Source organism: Lampris incognitus, chromosome 3 (assembly GCF_029633865.1).
Source record: "Lampris incognitus isolate fLamInc1 chromosome 3, fLamInc1.hap2, whole genome shotgun sequence".
In the NCBI taxonomy this organism is placed as follows: domain Eukaryota; kingdom Metazoa; phylum Chordata; class Actinopteri; order Lampriformes; family Lampridae; genus Lampris; species Lampris incognitus.
This window is the reverse complement of record NC_079213.1, coordinates 11,154,160-11,167,681: the sequence shown is the minus strand read 5'-3', so window position 1 is coordinate 11,167,681 and position 13,522 is coordinate 11,154,160. Positions and strand designations below refer to the sequence as shown.

Below are 13,522 nucleotides of genomic sequence, written 5' to 3'. Positions count from 1 at the left end.
TATTTTTATAACACTTCTTGAGAACAGAGATGTCACAAAGTGCTTCACAGAGGAAATAAAGCATAAACATACATGCAGACATAAAACACAAAAACAGATGAATAGATAATAATAATAATAAGAACAATTAATAAGAACAATTAATAAATAGAAAATTACACAAAAGCAAGTCTAAACAAATGGGTGTCAAGCTGCTTTTTAAAAGTGTCTACAGTGTTCACAGATCTGAAGTCTAAAGGGAGAGAGCTCCAAAGTTTAGGAGCCACAACGTCAAAAGCACGGTCTCCTTTAGTTTAAAGCCTAGAATGAGGAACATCCAGCAAACCCTGATCAGAGGACCTTAGAGACCTGCTGGTGACATAGGGCTGCAGTAGATCTCTAATGTAGGCAGGTGTTGGACCACACAGAGCTCTATAGGTGATCACAAGAACTTTGAATTGGATTCTGAATTTGATAGGGAGCCAGTGAAGAACATTCAGTCGGTGTCACATGAGACCTTTTGGAGAACCTGGTCAAAAGTTTAGCAGCAGCATTTTGGACCACTTCTAAACGATCCAGGGATGTTTTGCCGAGGCAGGTGAAAAGGAAGTTACGGTAGTCAAGACAGGATGTTATGAAAGCATGAATTAACATTTCTATCTCCGCTTGAGACACAGTGGGCCTGAGCTTTGCAGTGTTTCTCAGTTGGATAAAAACAAGAGTGAATCAGACACTTGACATGTTGGTCCAGAGTCAGAACCTGATCCATAGTGACACCTTGATTTCTTATGGAGGATTTAACCGATATGTTGAACACGAGATAATCAATTTATTAGCTGTCCTGTGTCTCATTAGCCATTCTGTAGCAGCTTGTTAGCTCGCCTGCTGCTACCGTCCAACTTTTACAGCAGCCCATTAGCGGGCTTGTATTTATGATGTGTTTATTGGTCTTCATTAGCAATGCTGTCTCATGGGGGTTTCTTTTTTCCTTTCTTTACGTCAAGAGATGTGCGTAAAGATGGCAAGTGACCCTGTTCCACCTACTGGCATTTGACTGTTGACCCTTCGACCTGACTTATTTTGAATGCTAAAGCATCTCACGTGTTCATGGGCACATGCACAGCTGCTGGAAACCTGCACAATCTACAGTTTTTGATGGCTGAAGGTGTTGGCCAGTAGATAATAGTAATAATAATAATAATAAATCAATCTTATATAGCGCTTTTATAACACTCAGTCGCTTTACAATAAACGGAGTGAAAAAAGACAACAGATAAACAGCACAAACATGTAGGGGTGGATGGGAAGGGGGGGCTACGAGAGGGAGAAGCGGCAGCCACACACGAGGCCAGCAGTACTTGCCGACTTAAGCACACACAAAAGGGCAAGAAAAACAAGAAACAACAGCACTGTGGACGTTGATTTTTCTGTAGGGGTTTACTCCCGTAGCCTATTCCTCTCCCAAGGTGTCCACTAGGCAGTGGCACTATTTAACCCATAGCTGGGGGATGGTTCGTGGGCATCAGGGAATTTCCACACACCAGTGGGCCTGCGTACCGCACGTCCAGGGGCCAGACCTCCTCCGAGTCCCTTGTAGGTCAGCCAGGGTCCAAGGTGTACCCAGTTACAGTGTGTCACCATGAGGAGGCACTACATAGGGCTTGCTGTTGGAGAGGATATGTACTGGCAGGGAGAGACGTATGTGCTCGGCTCTCCTGTTCGCATTTCTACTAGCCAGCGGTGGAGGTTGAGAGTGAGACGTGACAGGCACAGAACACTACACCAACACACTAGACGCTTCACAACAACCCCACTTCTTACACAAGAATGTCAGACACACCGATTCTTCAAATAGTCAACCTTCACTGAACATTTAATGCAAAATGCATTTATTCATCCATCAAGGACGACAGGAAGCAGGTGTTAATGAAAGGCATAACAAGAAAAACATTGTGTGTGTTCATTCCATAACACACCCTCTCTCTCGCGCTCTCTCTCTCTTTGACAATCGACCAGGCTCTCTAATTTCTTTGAACAGTTATCACCTAACAAAATATATAAATTATACTTCATCTGTACTGTTAAAACACCTGCAGTACTCGGGTCAATATGCTGCATTTGTGTGTATTCCTGCTAGTTATGTATCTTACCTTGTACAATATTAGAGTATGTATAAATACTACAGCAGAGACTCGCTATTTATCTTTTTTCCCCCCCATGTTTCTAAACCTTTTCTTTATTCAGCACGGTGAAAGGGACTCGCATTTCATTAAATTTCCCAACTTAGGGTGTCCGGGTAGCGTCGCGGTCTATTCTGTTTCCTACCAACACGGGGATCACGAGTTCAAATCCCCATGTTACTTCCTGCTTGGTTGGGCATCCCTACAGACACAATTGGCTCTCTCTACGGGTGGGAAGCCGGATGTGGGTATGTGTCCTGGTCACTGCACTAGCGCCTCCTCTGATCAGTTGGGGCGCCTGTTCAGGGGGGGGGGGACTGGGCGGAATAGCATGATCCTCCCATGTGCTACGTCCCCCTGGTGAAACTCTGCAGGTGAAAAGAAGCGGCTGGCGACTCCACATGTATCGGAGGAGGCGTATGGTAGTCTGCAGCCCTCCCCGGATCGGCAGAGGGGGTGGAGCAGCGGCTGGGATGGCTTGGAAGAGTGGGGTAATTGGCTGGGTGCAGTTGGGGAGAAAAAGGGGGGAGATTCCCAACTTACCTTTCCAACTAAACTTGGATGTTCCTTTCTTTACTCTGTCCTGTGTGTTCCTTTGTGCTACTTCCTGATTTTAACGCCGAATTTCAAATGCATACTTGTGCAAACTTAGTCAGTCGATAAACAGATTGTGCTTCTGATGTTGATGCCAAACTTTACAGTCTTCACCTATTGTGACGATAACCCCAGAGTATCTGTCATCGACTGATAACATCTTCATTCACTGTTTTACACACCTTCCCCTCCTAAATAATTGAAGAGGGAAGGAAGTTTGACAGTGTTTGATAGAAAGATTTAACAGATCAGATGAGTTTCTGAGGGAACGTGAAAGACAGAAGAGAGAGAGAAGAGTAACGGGTAGAAGGTTAAGAGTATGCCTGCCAGAGTTGAGAAGTCAATGGCCTTTGAATTCTACATTCGTGGTGTGCGACTGGCATATCCGCACCGTTATTTCCATCTCGTCCTCGCCGCTAAATGAGAGCTGTATTCATTTACAGGTAGACACTGACTCAGATCAGCCAGCAAGGCCTTGACCGCTGACTGTATCTTACAATTTGATGATGCTTCGGGGTTTACCGGGATTGTCCTTTAGAGTTAAATTGACATCGATGGGTTTGTGACCACTGCGTGAGTGAATTTATGAGACTAATTAATCTCTTTGACATTTGAAGTCACCTCACTGGGAGCCCGAATTGCCACAAGAGCAGATGCGGCCCATTTCTATGGCAATACAGGGCCATTGGTTGATGTGTTGACTTGTTTGTAGGTGGGTTTCGCCAAGTCAAAGAACTAGACGGCTCTGAAGCCATTAAACACTTCCTGAATTTCTGTTGTGGCCTTGTGAGTCTGAATCCAAACACTCAGCTTAAGTGTTTATCTAGCAACTTAACGGTTTATGTTGGAAAATGTACGTTGTTGGTGTATGCAGTTGGTGTTGCAGCCTTCATCCGCCTTCACTGCTATTGTGACCTGGCGACATCTTCCACCAGTTCTGTCATTGAGGTCTTTGTTGGATCGCACTTCATCTGGAACCTCCCCCTTGACCCATCCGCCTTGGGTGACCCTACCAGGAACCAAGCTCCGGACAACATAGTGACATAGCTCTTGGGATCATTGGTACTCGCAAGCTTCTCCACCTCGGCAAGGTGGCGATCCAGGAGAAGACACACACACACACACATATATATGCAAAAACTCCACACAAAAAGGCACACACAGGCAAACACCATTACACCATTCAAAACACAGTGAAGTGTCTCTTCTCTTTGCAAAAGCACACATACAAAGCCCCAATTCACCTTTCCTCCTTTGCTGGCTGCATGGTTTCACCATCCCTCTCGCTAAAACACGACCCAAGTGAGACACGAGTGAGAAGGTTTTCATGGCAAGTGTGCGTCAACCGGCCCGCATGTCCGCCTCCAGGCGTGTCATCGTGCATCAGCATGCCCCAGGGAGTGATCCAGAGGCAAATCCATAGGAAGGATTTCATTTTCAAACTGTTAGTTTAAAGGAAATGTAAAGACATGGTAAAATAATTTGAGGTGGATTTTCATATAAATTAGGATTCATGTGAATGGCTGAAACTAAAGAGCTCCTTACAAATAAGATATCGATCTCTGAAAGTCCATTTTTAAGCAGAGTTCTTTCATTATGGAAGATTTCACAAATGCTGCCAACTTTTTTAACCACCCACAGGAATCCCCCAGATGGGTTGTGTAAATGCTTTGATGCCATATTGGCTCAACACTAGGAGATGAAGACTTGAAGCTATGGGATGGTAGCGGATTACATCAATTGTTTTTACACCATTTTCCTGCACGTTAGTCTAATTCATTTATGTTTCATTCGTCATTGTAAGCAAGCATACAACGAAATTCATCCTGTGCATTTAACCCATCCTACTGTATAGGACCAGTGAGCAGCTGCAGTGCAGCACCTGGGGACCATCTCCAGTTCTTCTCTCCATTGCCTTGCTCAGGGGCACAGACAGGAGTTTCAACCCAAATATACATGTCTTTTGATAAGCCATCTTGTCTGTGGAAGTTGATTTCGGCTTACGTGTTTTGTCTGAAACTGGTTGGGGGATTTCAGCATTGCGTATAGTAGACTGCACTATGGTGGTTAATTAGTCTCAAAACCTGCGCAGATAAAAACTAGGCGCGTACACGTGATACAAACACAAAGAACAGTATCTGCAAGCGGAAAACCGTCCTCGCGAGGGAGTATTTCTGCTCTGCAAGTATGACGGCATATCACTGCCAAAATCCACAAGTGCAAATGAGATCCACGCGCGCAACTCAACAGCTGCGCATGCATATTATTTTTGCCAGCACTTTCACAGCACTCGTACACAGCTACTCCCCTTTATATCGTCTTTATGCATGCTCAGTAAGCCAAGTAAGAAAATCAAAGAAGGTTGAATCGGTTCATCTGGATACAACGTTTATTGGCCGATACGTTTCATCACTCATCTGAGTGGCCTGGTCGCTTAGATGAGTGATGAAACGTATCTGTCAGTAGAGGTTGTATCCAGATGAACTGATCCAACCATCTTTGAACCCCTTTAGATCCTTCATACATGGACACTGTCATCACTGTCCTCTACAGCTACACTCCTTTTTTATCCTTATTCAAATGTGGCTTGGCAGATACAGGCCAAAAGCATGTGCCTACTTACTGTGCTGCAAGGGAGAGGGTCACACAAAGGCTGCCATCCCTCTGTTAAAAAAGGAGCTCCCCAGGGAGGATGAAAGGGAGTTTCCCATTTGTTACTTGTGGTGATTCGCTGAAAAATGTCTGACTGCCAATGTCAGACGGGTGATCAGACTGCCAGGGTCCATTCAGGGGGAAAAAAAGACAAATAAATAAATAACACATTGTCGCTGGTGGATGCCGATTCAAGGTTGCGCTCTCTCCGTCCGGCTTTCAATTTGAAGTATGGCTCAGTGTGATGCATGGGGAATCTTGTTATCCCATGAAAACAGGATTGTTTGGTTCCCAAATACTTTTGAGTTTGGGAAGGAAGAATGAATGTCATTTACCAACAATGGCACTTTCACCAAATTGATGCTGCATAATAATCCCCCTCTGCACCCTGCGTATCTGTCTAAGAGACATTATAATGGAGTGGCAATAAGGAAAAGCTGTGATTGGGTCATATATGCCCCCAGAGGAAAGCTGAGAGGAAGACGAGCTAATTAAGCCAGTGGGGCAAAACATGTCAACACTGCCAAACATTCCTCCTTCAAGAGAAGAGAATGGGCTCGCAGAGCATTATGGAGACACCGAGTGTTATTGCGCTTTGATTAGTTAATCAAATTAATTATGTATGCTTGCTTTTCTTGTGCATTTGAAATGGTATCTAGTTGAAAGGGCTACACCGTTATGCATCAGCGGCAGCCCTGTTTACTGCAGCCGATACCGAGGGATTGGAAGTACCATGAAAAGTTGATTGAAAAGCCAAAGCAAGTGAAACAAATAAGAACGTCTTGTTTAATTTGAGTTTGAACCCAAGCTGCCCTTTTAATATCTCAGCATGCAATTCACAAACGGACTGTGCCACCTTTCTTATTCTTGTGACTGTCTCATTTAATTTAGCTGCAGAATTGATTCAATATTTTTTCTTTTCATCATCGCTCCCTCTCATTTCTTAAATTAATTTACTCCCCGGCCCCCGTGGAATCTCTTTTCCGCACGACTCCAAACCCTCAGAGCCGTACGCGAAAGCAGGGGGGGAAAAAATTAGATTTGATATTTCCCGGGGGAAATTAATAGTACAGTGCGTTTCTGGACCAGGTAGAGATTAAAAGCCGGGCCCCCATTATGAATCCATTAACCTAGTCATTAGAACCAGATCTGGGACGAGATGAAGTGTACAGGTGTCTAATTTTAGACCAGCGTTGTGTCCCTGCTAGCCCTAATTCACACCTGCAGGTATATGAGTGGAAATAAGGTATTTTCCCTCTCAAAATACAGTCTCAGTATTGACGTTATTGGTGGGAGTCACCTCAGAGCTGTCATTAGGTTAAATAGCATGATGATAAGCATGTAATAGAGGTTTATGTATATCACATGCATAATTGAAGATTTTGAACCATAGATTGAAAATAAGCATTGTGTCTCTCTCAACTGATTGTAATTGAAAGTATTGTCCTGTTTTACATTTACAACCATTACCAATGTAAATAAACCAGAAATTCATATTTAATGTTTCTTTAGTGTTGGTCCTTGTATTAAGAGACGTGTTCATCAATTTGTGAGCGACAGCAGGTTCCAATCCTGTGTTTTGAATCTTTAAGTTGATGTTCTAAATGTGTGTTGTTTTTCTCTCTTTTGTCCTGCTGTCTCTCTCTCTCTCTCTGTCTCATCCTGTCTCCCTTCTTTCAGAGATTGGCGACAGAAGCAGAGAAGTTACAGATAGAGCACTCGTGGAGGGATGACTATGAGGTCAGTGAACGAGAACCACATCTTTCTTCAAGTATGACAAGCGGCAAAGGTCCTGCGTCTGATTTCAAACCCGGGACGCCGCTGTCTAATCTGAGCCCTTGTGGTACAAGCTCAAATTGTTGTGCTCCCACGTGAGATGTCTGATATTTCTATTACACACTCACACATGGCTGGCGGTCAGGCAAACCCGATATGATTGACATAATTGGATGGTGGCTCTCATCACAACCACAGTAATACTGTGATGAGGGCGTCCAGGTAGCGTAGCGGTCTGTTCCGTTGCCTACCAACACGGCGATCGGCGGTTCGAATCCCCATGCTACCTCCGGCTTGGTCGGGCGTCCCTACAGACACAATTGGCTGTGTCTGCAGGTGGGAAGCGGGATTGTGGGTATGTGTCCTGGTCGCTGCACTAGCACGTCCTCTGGTCAGTCGGGGTGCCTGTTCAGGGGGCAGGGGGAACTAGGGGGAATAGCGTGATCCTCCCACACGCTATGTCCCCCTGGCGAAACTCCTGACTGTCAGGTGGCTGGCGACTCCACATGTATCGGAGGAGACGTGGTAGTCTGCAGCCCTCCCCGGATCAGCAGAGGGGGTGGAGCAGCGACCGGGACAGCTCAGAGAGCGGGGTGATTGGCCAAGTACAATTGGGGAGAAAAAAGGGGGAAAAATCCCCCCCAAAAAAGTAATGTTGTGATGACTTGAGACAAAATTGAATGTCATTGTTTTACATGAGAGAGCAGCAACATTTGGGTGCACGCGCAAACACACAGGCTGCTTCGCCTTCTGATACCCCCCATTAATCAAAGTATTAGGAAGGCAATAGAGTAGTGTTTCTCAAGTGGTGGGCCACGACCCAAAAGTGGGTCACGGACTCGTTCTGAATGGGTCGCAGAATGTGTGGTAAAAAAAAAACAAAAAAACTTCTATTTTAACACTAGAAAAAGCCAACGTGTATATGCGCCTACCAGCGGTGGGCACTTTTGCAGCAAATGTTTGACGTCAAAATAATATCTATTACCTACTTTTAATGCGAAAGTATTAAATGCAATGCGTTTAAACTGTAATCTGTAAATCCTGTTGCTATTTTCAAGCACAAAAAACACAACCAGTTTCAACACTTTTGTGTTGCAGAAAACGGGTTTATATGCTAATTTATCAGCCAACAGACGCTCGAGTCAGCATGGAGAAATCTCATGATTTCTTTGAAGCGGTTCCTTGCCGTTATTTCTCTGAAAAGTCCTTTGACCAGAAGCTCTCGATAGTCCGGTTTCTGCCGCCCTATATTTCACGAGCACATCCAAGGAACGCTTTTACTTCATTCGTAGACGATCGGAGACGCTGTGAACCTCGGTCACCATACAGTCCCTGATGTGTGTCGGCATGTCCTTGTCAAATAGACAAAGAAAGCTGTCCAGCTTACTGGACAGTTTTGTTTCTGCATCATCGGTTGGAGCTGTCTCAGTTTGAATAGCAGGCGGATGCAGCCTACCTGACTTGTGTGTTCAGCCCGCATCATGTCTCGTCTCGCACCGCCGATCCATCACAATCTAGTAGCAGGGCGCGGACTTCTTATGGATCCATTTGTTTTGTTGTAGCCATGTTATTCAACAAATTGTTTACTCCCAAGTGTGTCCCCAGCTTATTTTAGGTGAGTGCATAGAGTTTTATGTCTTCATAATTCTGCCCACAATTATGCTTTGTCCCACAATCTTCATCATCATCATCACAATGTTGTTCTAAAGGCATATCAATTATAATTTGTATGAAGTTAGTTTCTATGGCTGATGATTTAGATCGTTGGCACGTACAGTTGGAATAAGGAGGCCGTTCTGCTTTTCAGTGGCGTGCTGAAGGAGGAGAGCAGACACATTCACACCTGGGTACCGGTGCACATTCACATATTGTCTGGCTGAAGCGGTTGTCAGTAGTCTAAAGTCATCCATCCATCATCCGAACCACTTGTCCTGCTCTCAGGGTCGTGGGGATGCTGGAGCCTATCCCAGCAGTCATTGGGCGACAGGCGGGGAGACATCCTGGACAGGCCGCCAGACCATCACACAGGGCCAACATAGACACACACACACACACACACACACACATTCACACCTAGGGACAATTTAGTGCGGCTGATTCACCTGACCTACATGTCTTTGGACTGTGGGAGGAAACCGGAGCCCCCGGAGGAAACCCACGCAGACACGGGGAGAACATGCAAACTCCACACAGAGGATGACCCGGGACGACCCCCAAGGTGGGAAGACCCCGGGGTTCGAACCCTTGACCTTCTTGCTGTGAGGCGACCGCGCTAACCATTGCGCCACCGTGCCGCCCCATTAGAGGACAGTGTACTGCAAATATGAACACATAATTCTTTTGCTCCTTCAATCACTTTGCCACATCGCAGGCCCAGTGAAGCTAATCCCCATCCCCACGATGGCAGCCTCGCTGCAGACCATGCCATGGCCCAACCCTGGCCCTGTCATAACCAACGCCAGTTACAGATGACTTGCCCCTGCTTTGTAATGAAGAATGTCTCACACTTTTGGCAGCTATTTAATGAATAACAAATGAGAATTTTTGTACATTGTTAGGAAAAATTTAAACTTCACCATTTATCTAATTAGTTTAAAGGTAAAAAAAAAAGATATTCAATTCTTCATTGTTAGCCAACTCTAAATGATTCCACTTCATTAAAAGTTCAACTTCTAAAATGCTGCCTTGCTCTCAGTAGATATGGAGGGGGGGGGGGCGGGTATTTGAAGTGTATTACTTACTTCAAATTTGAGCTTGATGTTCAGTTGGCCTGTGGCGCTTGGCTTTCAAAGATAATGTGTTTCTCGTCAGTTTTAAGGGGCTCTCTGATCACTGGAACCAAATACATATCAGTTTTTTGAGTGTTTTAGGTGGGCGTCATCTGGGTAGCAGTTTGAAAATACCTCAAAAACACACAAATCATATTTAGAGGAAAGATGATATGAAAAGGGGCGGCACAGTGGTTAGCAAGGTCGCCTCACAGCAAGAAGGTCAAGGGTTCGAACCCCGGGGTCTTCCCACCTTCGGGGTCGTCCCGGGTCATCCTCTGTGTGGAGTTTGCATGTTCTCCCTGTGTCTGTGTGGGTTTCCTCCAGGTGCTCCGGTTTCCTCCCACAGTCCAAAGACATGTAGGTCAGGTGAATCAGCTATACTTAACTGTCCTTAGGTGTGTGTGTGTGTGTGTGTCTGTGTGTGTGTGTGTGTGTGTGTTTGTGTGTGTGTGTGTGTGTGTGTGTGTGTGTGTGTGTGTGTGTGTGTGTGTGTGTGTGTGTGCGCCCTGTGATGGCCTTGGCAGTCTGTCCAGGGTGTCTCCCCGCTTGCTGCCCAATAACTGCTGGGATAGGCTCCAGCATCCCCGTGACCCGAATTCGGATAAGCGGCTTGGATAATGGAATGGGGGGGGGGGAATGATATGAAAAGAATTGGAATTGGAACAGTGTCAAAGCCCGGTAGGACAAAAGGATGAGTAACGTCGTTAGTCAGATTGTTGGGTAATAAATGCTTGGGTGGGCATTTTAGTCTGAGACGTTCGGATGTATTTTCATCAAGCGGAGTTAATTCTGATCTAAGGCCAGGACACAGCAGAATTATTTTTGGAGCACAGACAAGTTTCAGAGGGTAGTGCTCCTGAGACATCGATGCATAATCCAGGTGACTTTTATTTTTTCCATACATTCAACTTGCACCCATAGTTTGTATGCGTTTCTTTGTCCCTACTATCCATAAAAACACATGAAGGCGTATCACAGTTTCACATGCTACATCTCCTCAAGCTTGTCTCCCATCATGTAGAGAGAGAGCGTCTCCTTGTTTGACACGTCTCAGATGTGAGCACGGTCGGCGTGTCAGGGAGAGAACGCCACGGCCTCGTGTGTCTTACCACAGCTGTATGGTGTGACTCCAAAATGGCGCCTTGTCTTATCTTCCCTTCAGGCTGGCATCTCACTTTCGGCCTTGCCATGCATGAAACTGCCTGCACACACGTTATATGTGTGTGTGTGTGTGTGTGTGTGTGTGTGTGTGTGTGTGTGTGTGTGTGTGTGTGTGTGTGTGTGTGTGTGCATGTTTGTGCGTGTGTGTGCAGCATGGTCAGATCCGGGGGGTCAAGTAAAAAAAAAACCCAACTTATTTTGTGTTAGTGGTCAGGTCACATGACATGATGAACTTCTTGACAGTGTAACTGGTCTCAGATCAGTGTTTATACACATCTTACCTGAGGCCTTATGATTACTGGCCCTGAGCTCGTTTCCATATACCCCATGACTCCACTACAGAACTGCCTGCACGTAATGTAACTACCATGCAGTAACAAGAGAGACTGCAAAGATGGCTTGAGAACAATGTTTTCAGTTTTCTGACTTAAAACAGGTTACTTATCCAAACAATCATTTGCATTAATTTGCCAAATTGGGCCTTCTCATCTTCTTCATTGTATAACCTGCAAGTGTATTATAAAGAATATGCTCAAAATGTTAAGAATAGCCTGCCACTTTACAAAAATCCCTGGTGCTTTATTGGCCACCCATTCAACATGTTTTACTGGTGTGTGTGTGTGTGTGTGTGTGTGTGTGTGTGTGTGTGTGTGTGTGTGTGTGTGTGTTTGTTTGTTTCTTATGCCCTGTCTGGTCCAGCACTTATCAGCATTGGTTGTTATTTGACACTGGTGATATGCTTTTACTCTTATTATGCAGGACGTGAGCTGTTTGCATAGCAAGTTAGACAACAAATGTGTTTTCACTGTGTTAAATCTGCTACAGTTAAAATGAGACAGTCTACTGTCAACAGTCATAGATTATAATAAGTTAATTCACACAGCATTAATGAAAGTTGTCATATGTGCTAGCATAAAACTTGAAGTGTGTGTGTGGTGTGTGCACACATGCATATGCATACGTGTGTTACAGTTCACCCTCCTTCTCCTGAGTGGTTTTCCCGAATCTCTGTTTGCTCCTCTTTCCCTGCAGACTTAAATCAGTTAAAGTTAAACACCAGACCTACACAGGTGTGTGTGTGTGTGAACATTATTTTGGGTTTGTGAGTATTTAGTTAAGTCACCACGCACACACAGTCAGGCAAACTTTTGAGCACACGTAAGGCAAAAGATTTTCTATTTTGGGGGCGTCGGGGTAGCGTAGCTGTCTATTTCGTTGCCTACCAACACGGGGATCGCCGGTTCGAATCCCCGTGTTACCTTTAGCTTGGTCGGGCGTCCCTACAGACACAATTGGCCGTGTCTGCGGGTGGGAAGCCGGATGTGGGTATGTGTCCTGGTCGCTGCACTAGCGCCTCCTCTGGTCAGTCGGGCACCTGTTCAGAGGGGAGGGGGAACTGGGTGGAATAGCGTGATCCTCCCACGCGCTACGTCCCCCTGGTGAAACTCCTCACTGTCAAGTGAAAAGAAGCGGCTGGTGACTCCACATGTATCGGAGGAGGCATGTGGTAGTCTGCAGCCCTCCCCGGATCAGCAGAGGGGGTGGAGCAGAGACCGGGACGGCTCGGAAGAGTGGGGTAATTGGCAGGATAAAATTGGGGAGAAAATAAAAAAGAGAGAATAATTAAAAAAAAGAAATAGATTTGGTATTTTTGGGCTCTTGAAAGAGTCCACCTTTCAGTCTCAAAAAATTAAATGGACACACACACATCTGCACATACAGTTGTATGAGAGAGTTTATCACACTAAGTCACAACAGGCCATCGATTAAATGACACACATTTATCTTTTTTAATCCCAACATTCACTCGCTCCTTCCAACTCACACACACACACACACACACATACACACACACACACACACACACCTCTCATACACACAGAGGCCTCTTCAAGGGATGTGATGATGTGACTTCGGTGTTATCATCAACTCGGTATTCAACTGTCTACAGTAACATGACCTGACAGACAGTAGCGTAGGACAATCTCCTCTTATCAGTGTCTAAGCTCTCTCTACTTTTTCTCTAGCTATCACTTTTTCAATGCCCCCCCCCCCCTGTCTCTCTGGCTGATGCATCATAGCTGGCGCATGTGTTAATGCACGTATCAGCATATGTCCCACACCGGACAGACTCCATGTCTCTTGAGATAACTTACAAACACTCATTGCTGCAAAGCAGAGAGCAGATGCCGGAGTCCAGATCACATACTGCAGCTTAATCGCCTCCACGGCGTTACCCTCAAACTGCCTGGCGCTAACCACTTCAGATACCGCTAGCTGGAACAGGGGCAGACACAGATTGTCTGCGCTGCTACGCTGCTGGCCTGCAACGCAGGAGGTGGTAGGCAGGTGGTGCTTGCCAGTGAACCATCTCCACAGCCTCGGGGCGACCATATGTCAGCAGCTAGG

The 13,522-nt window shown here is 45.6% G+C and overlaps 1 protein-coding gene across 1 annotated transcript in view; it reads left to right on the top strand.

The window, feature by feature from the left end:
* The window catches only part of cacna2d1a (calcium channel, voltage-dependent, alpha 2/delta subunit 1a), a 152,827-nt gene that overhangs the window by 68,646 nt on the left and 70,659 nt on the right, over nucleotides 1-13,522 (top strand). Inside the window, 1 exon segment of the mRNA XM_056275601.1 lies at nucleotides 7,086-7,145. Coding sequence (XP_056131576.1) covers nucleotides 7,086-7,145 — 60 coding nt within the window.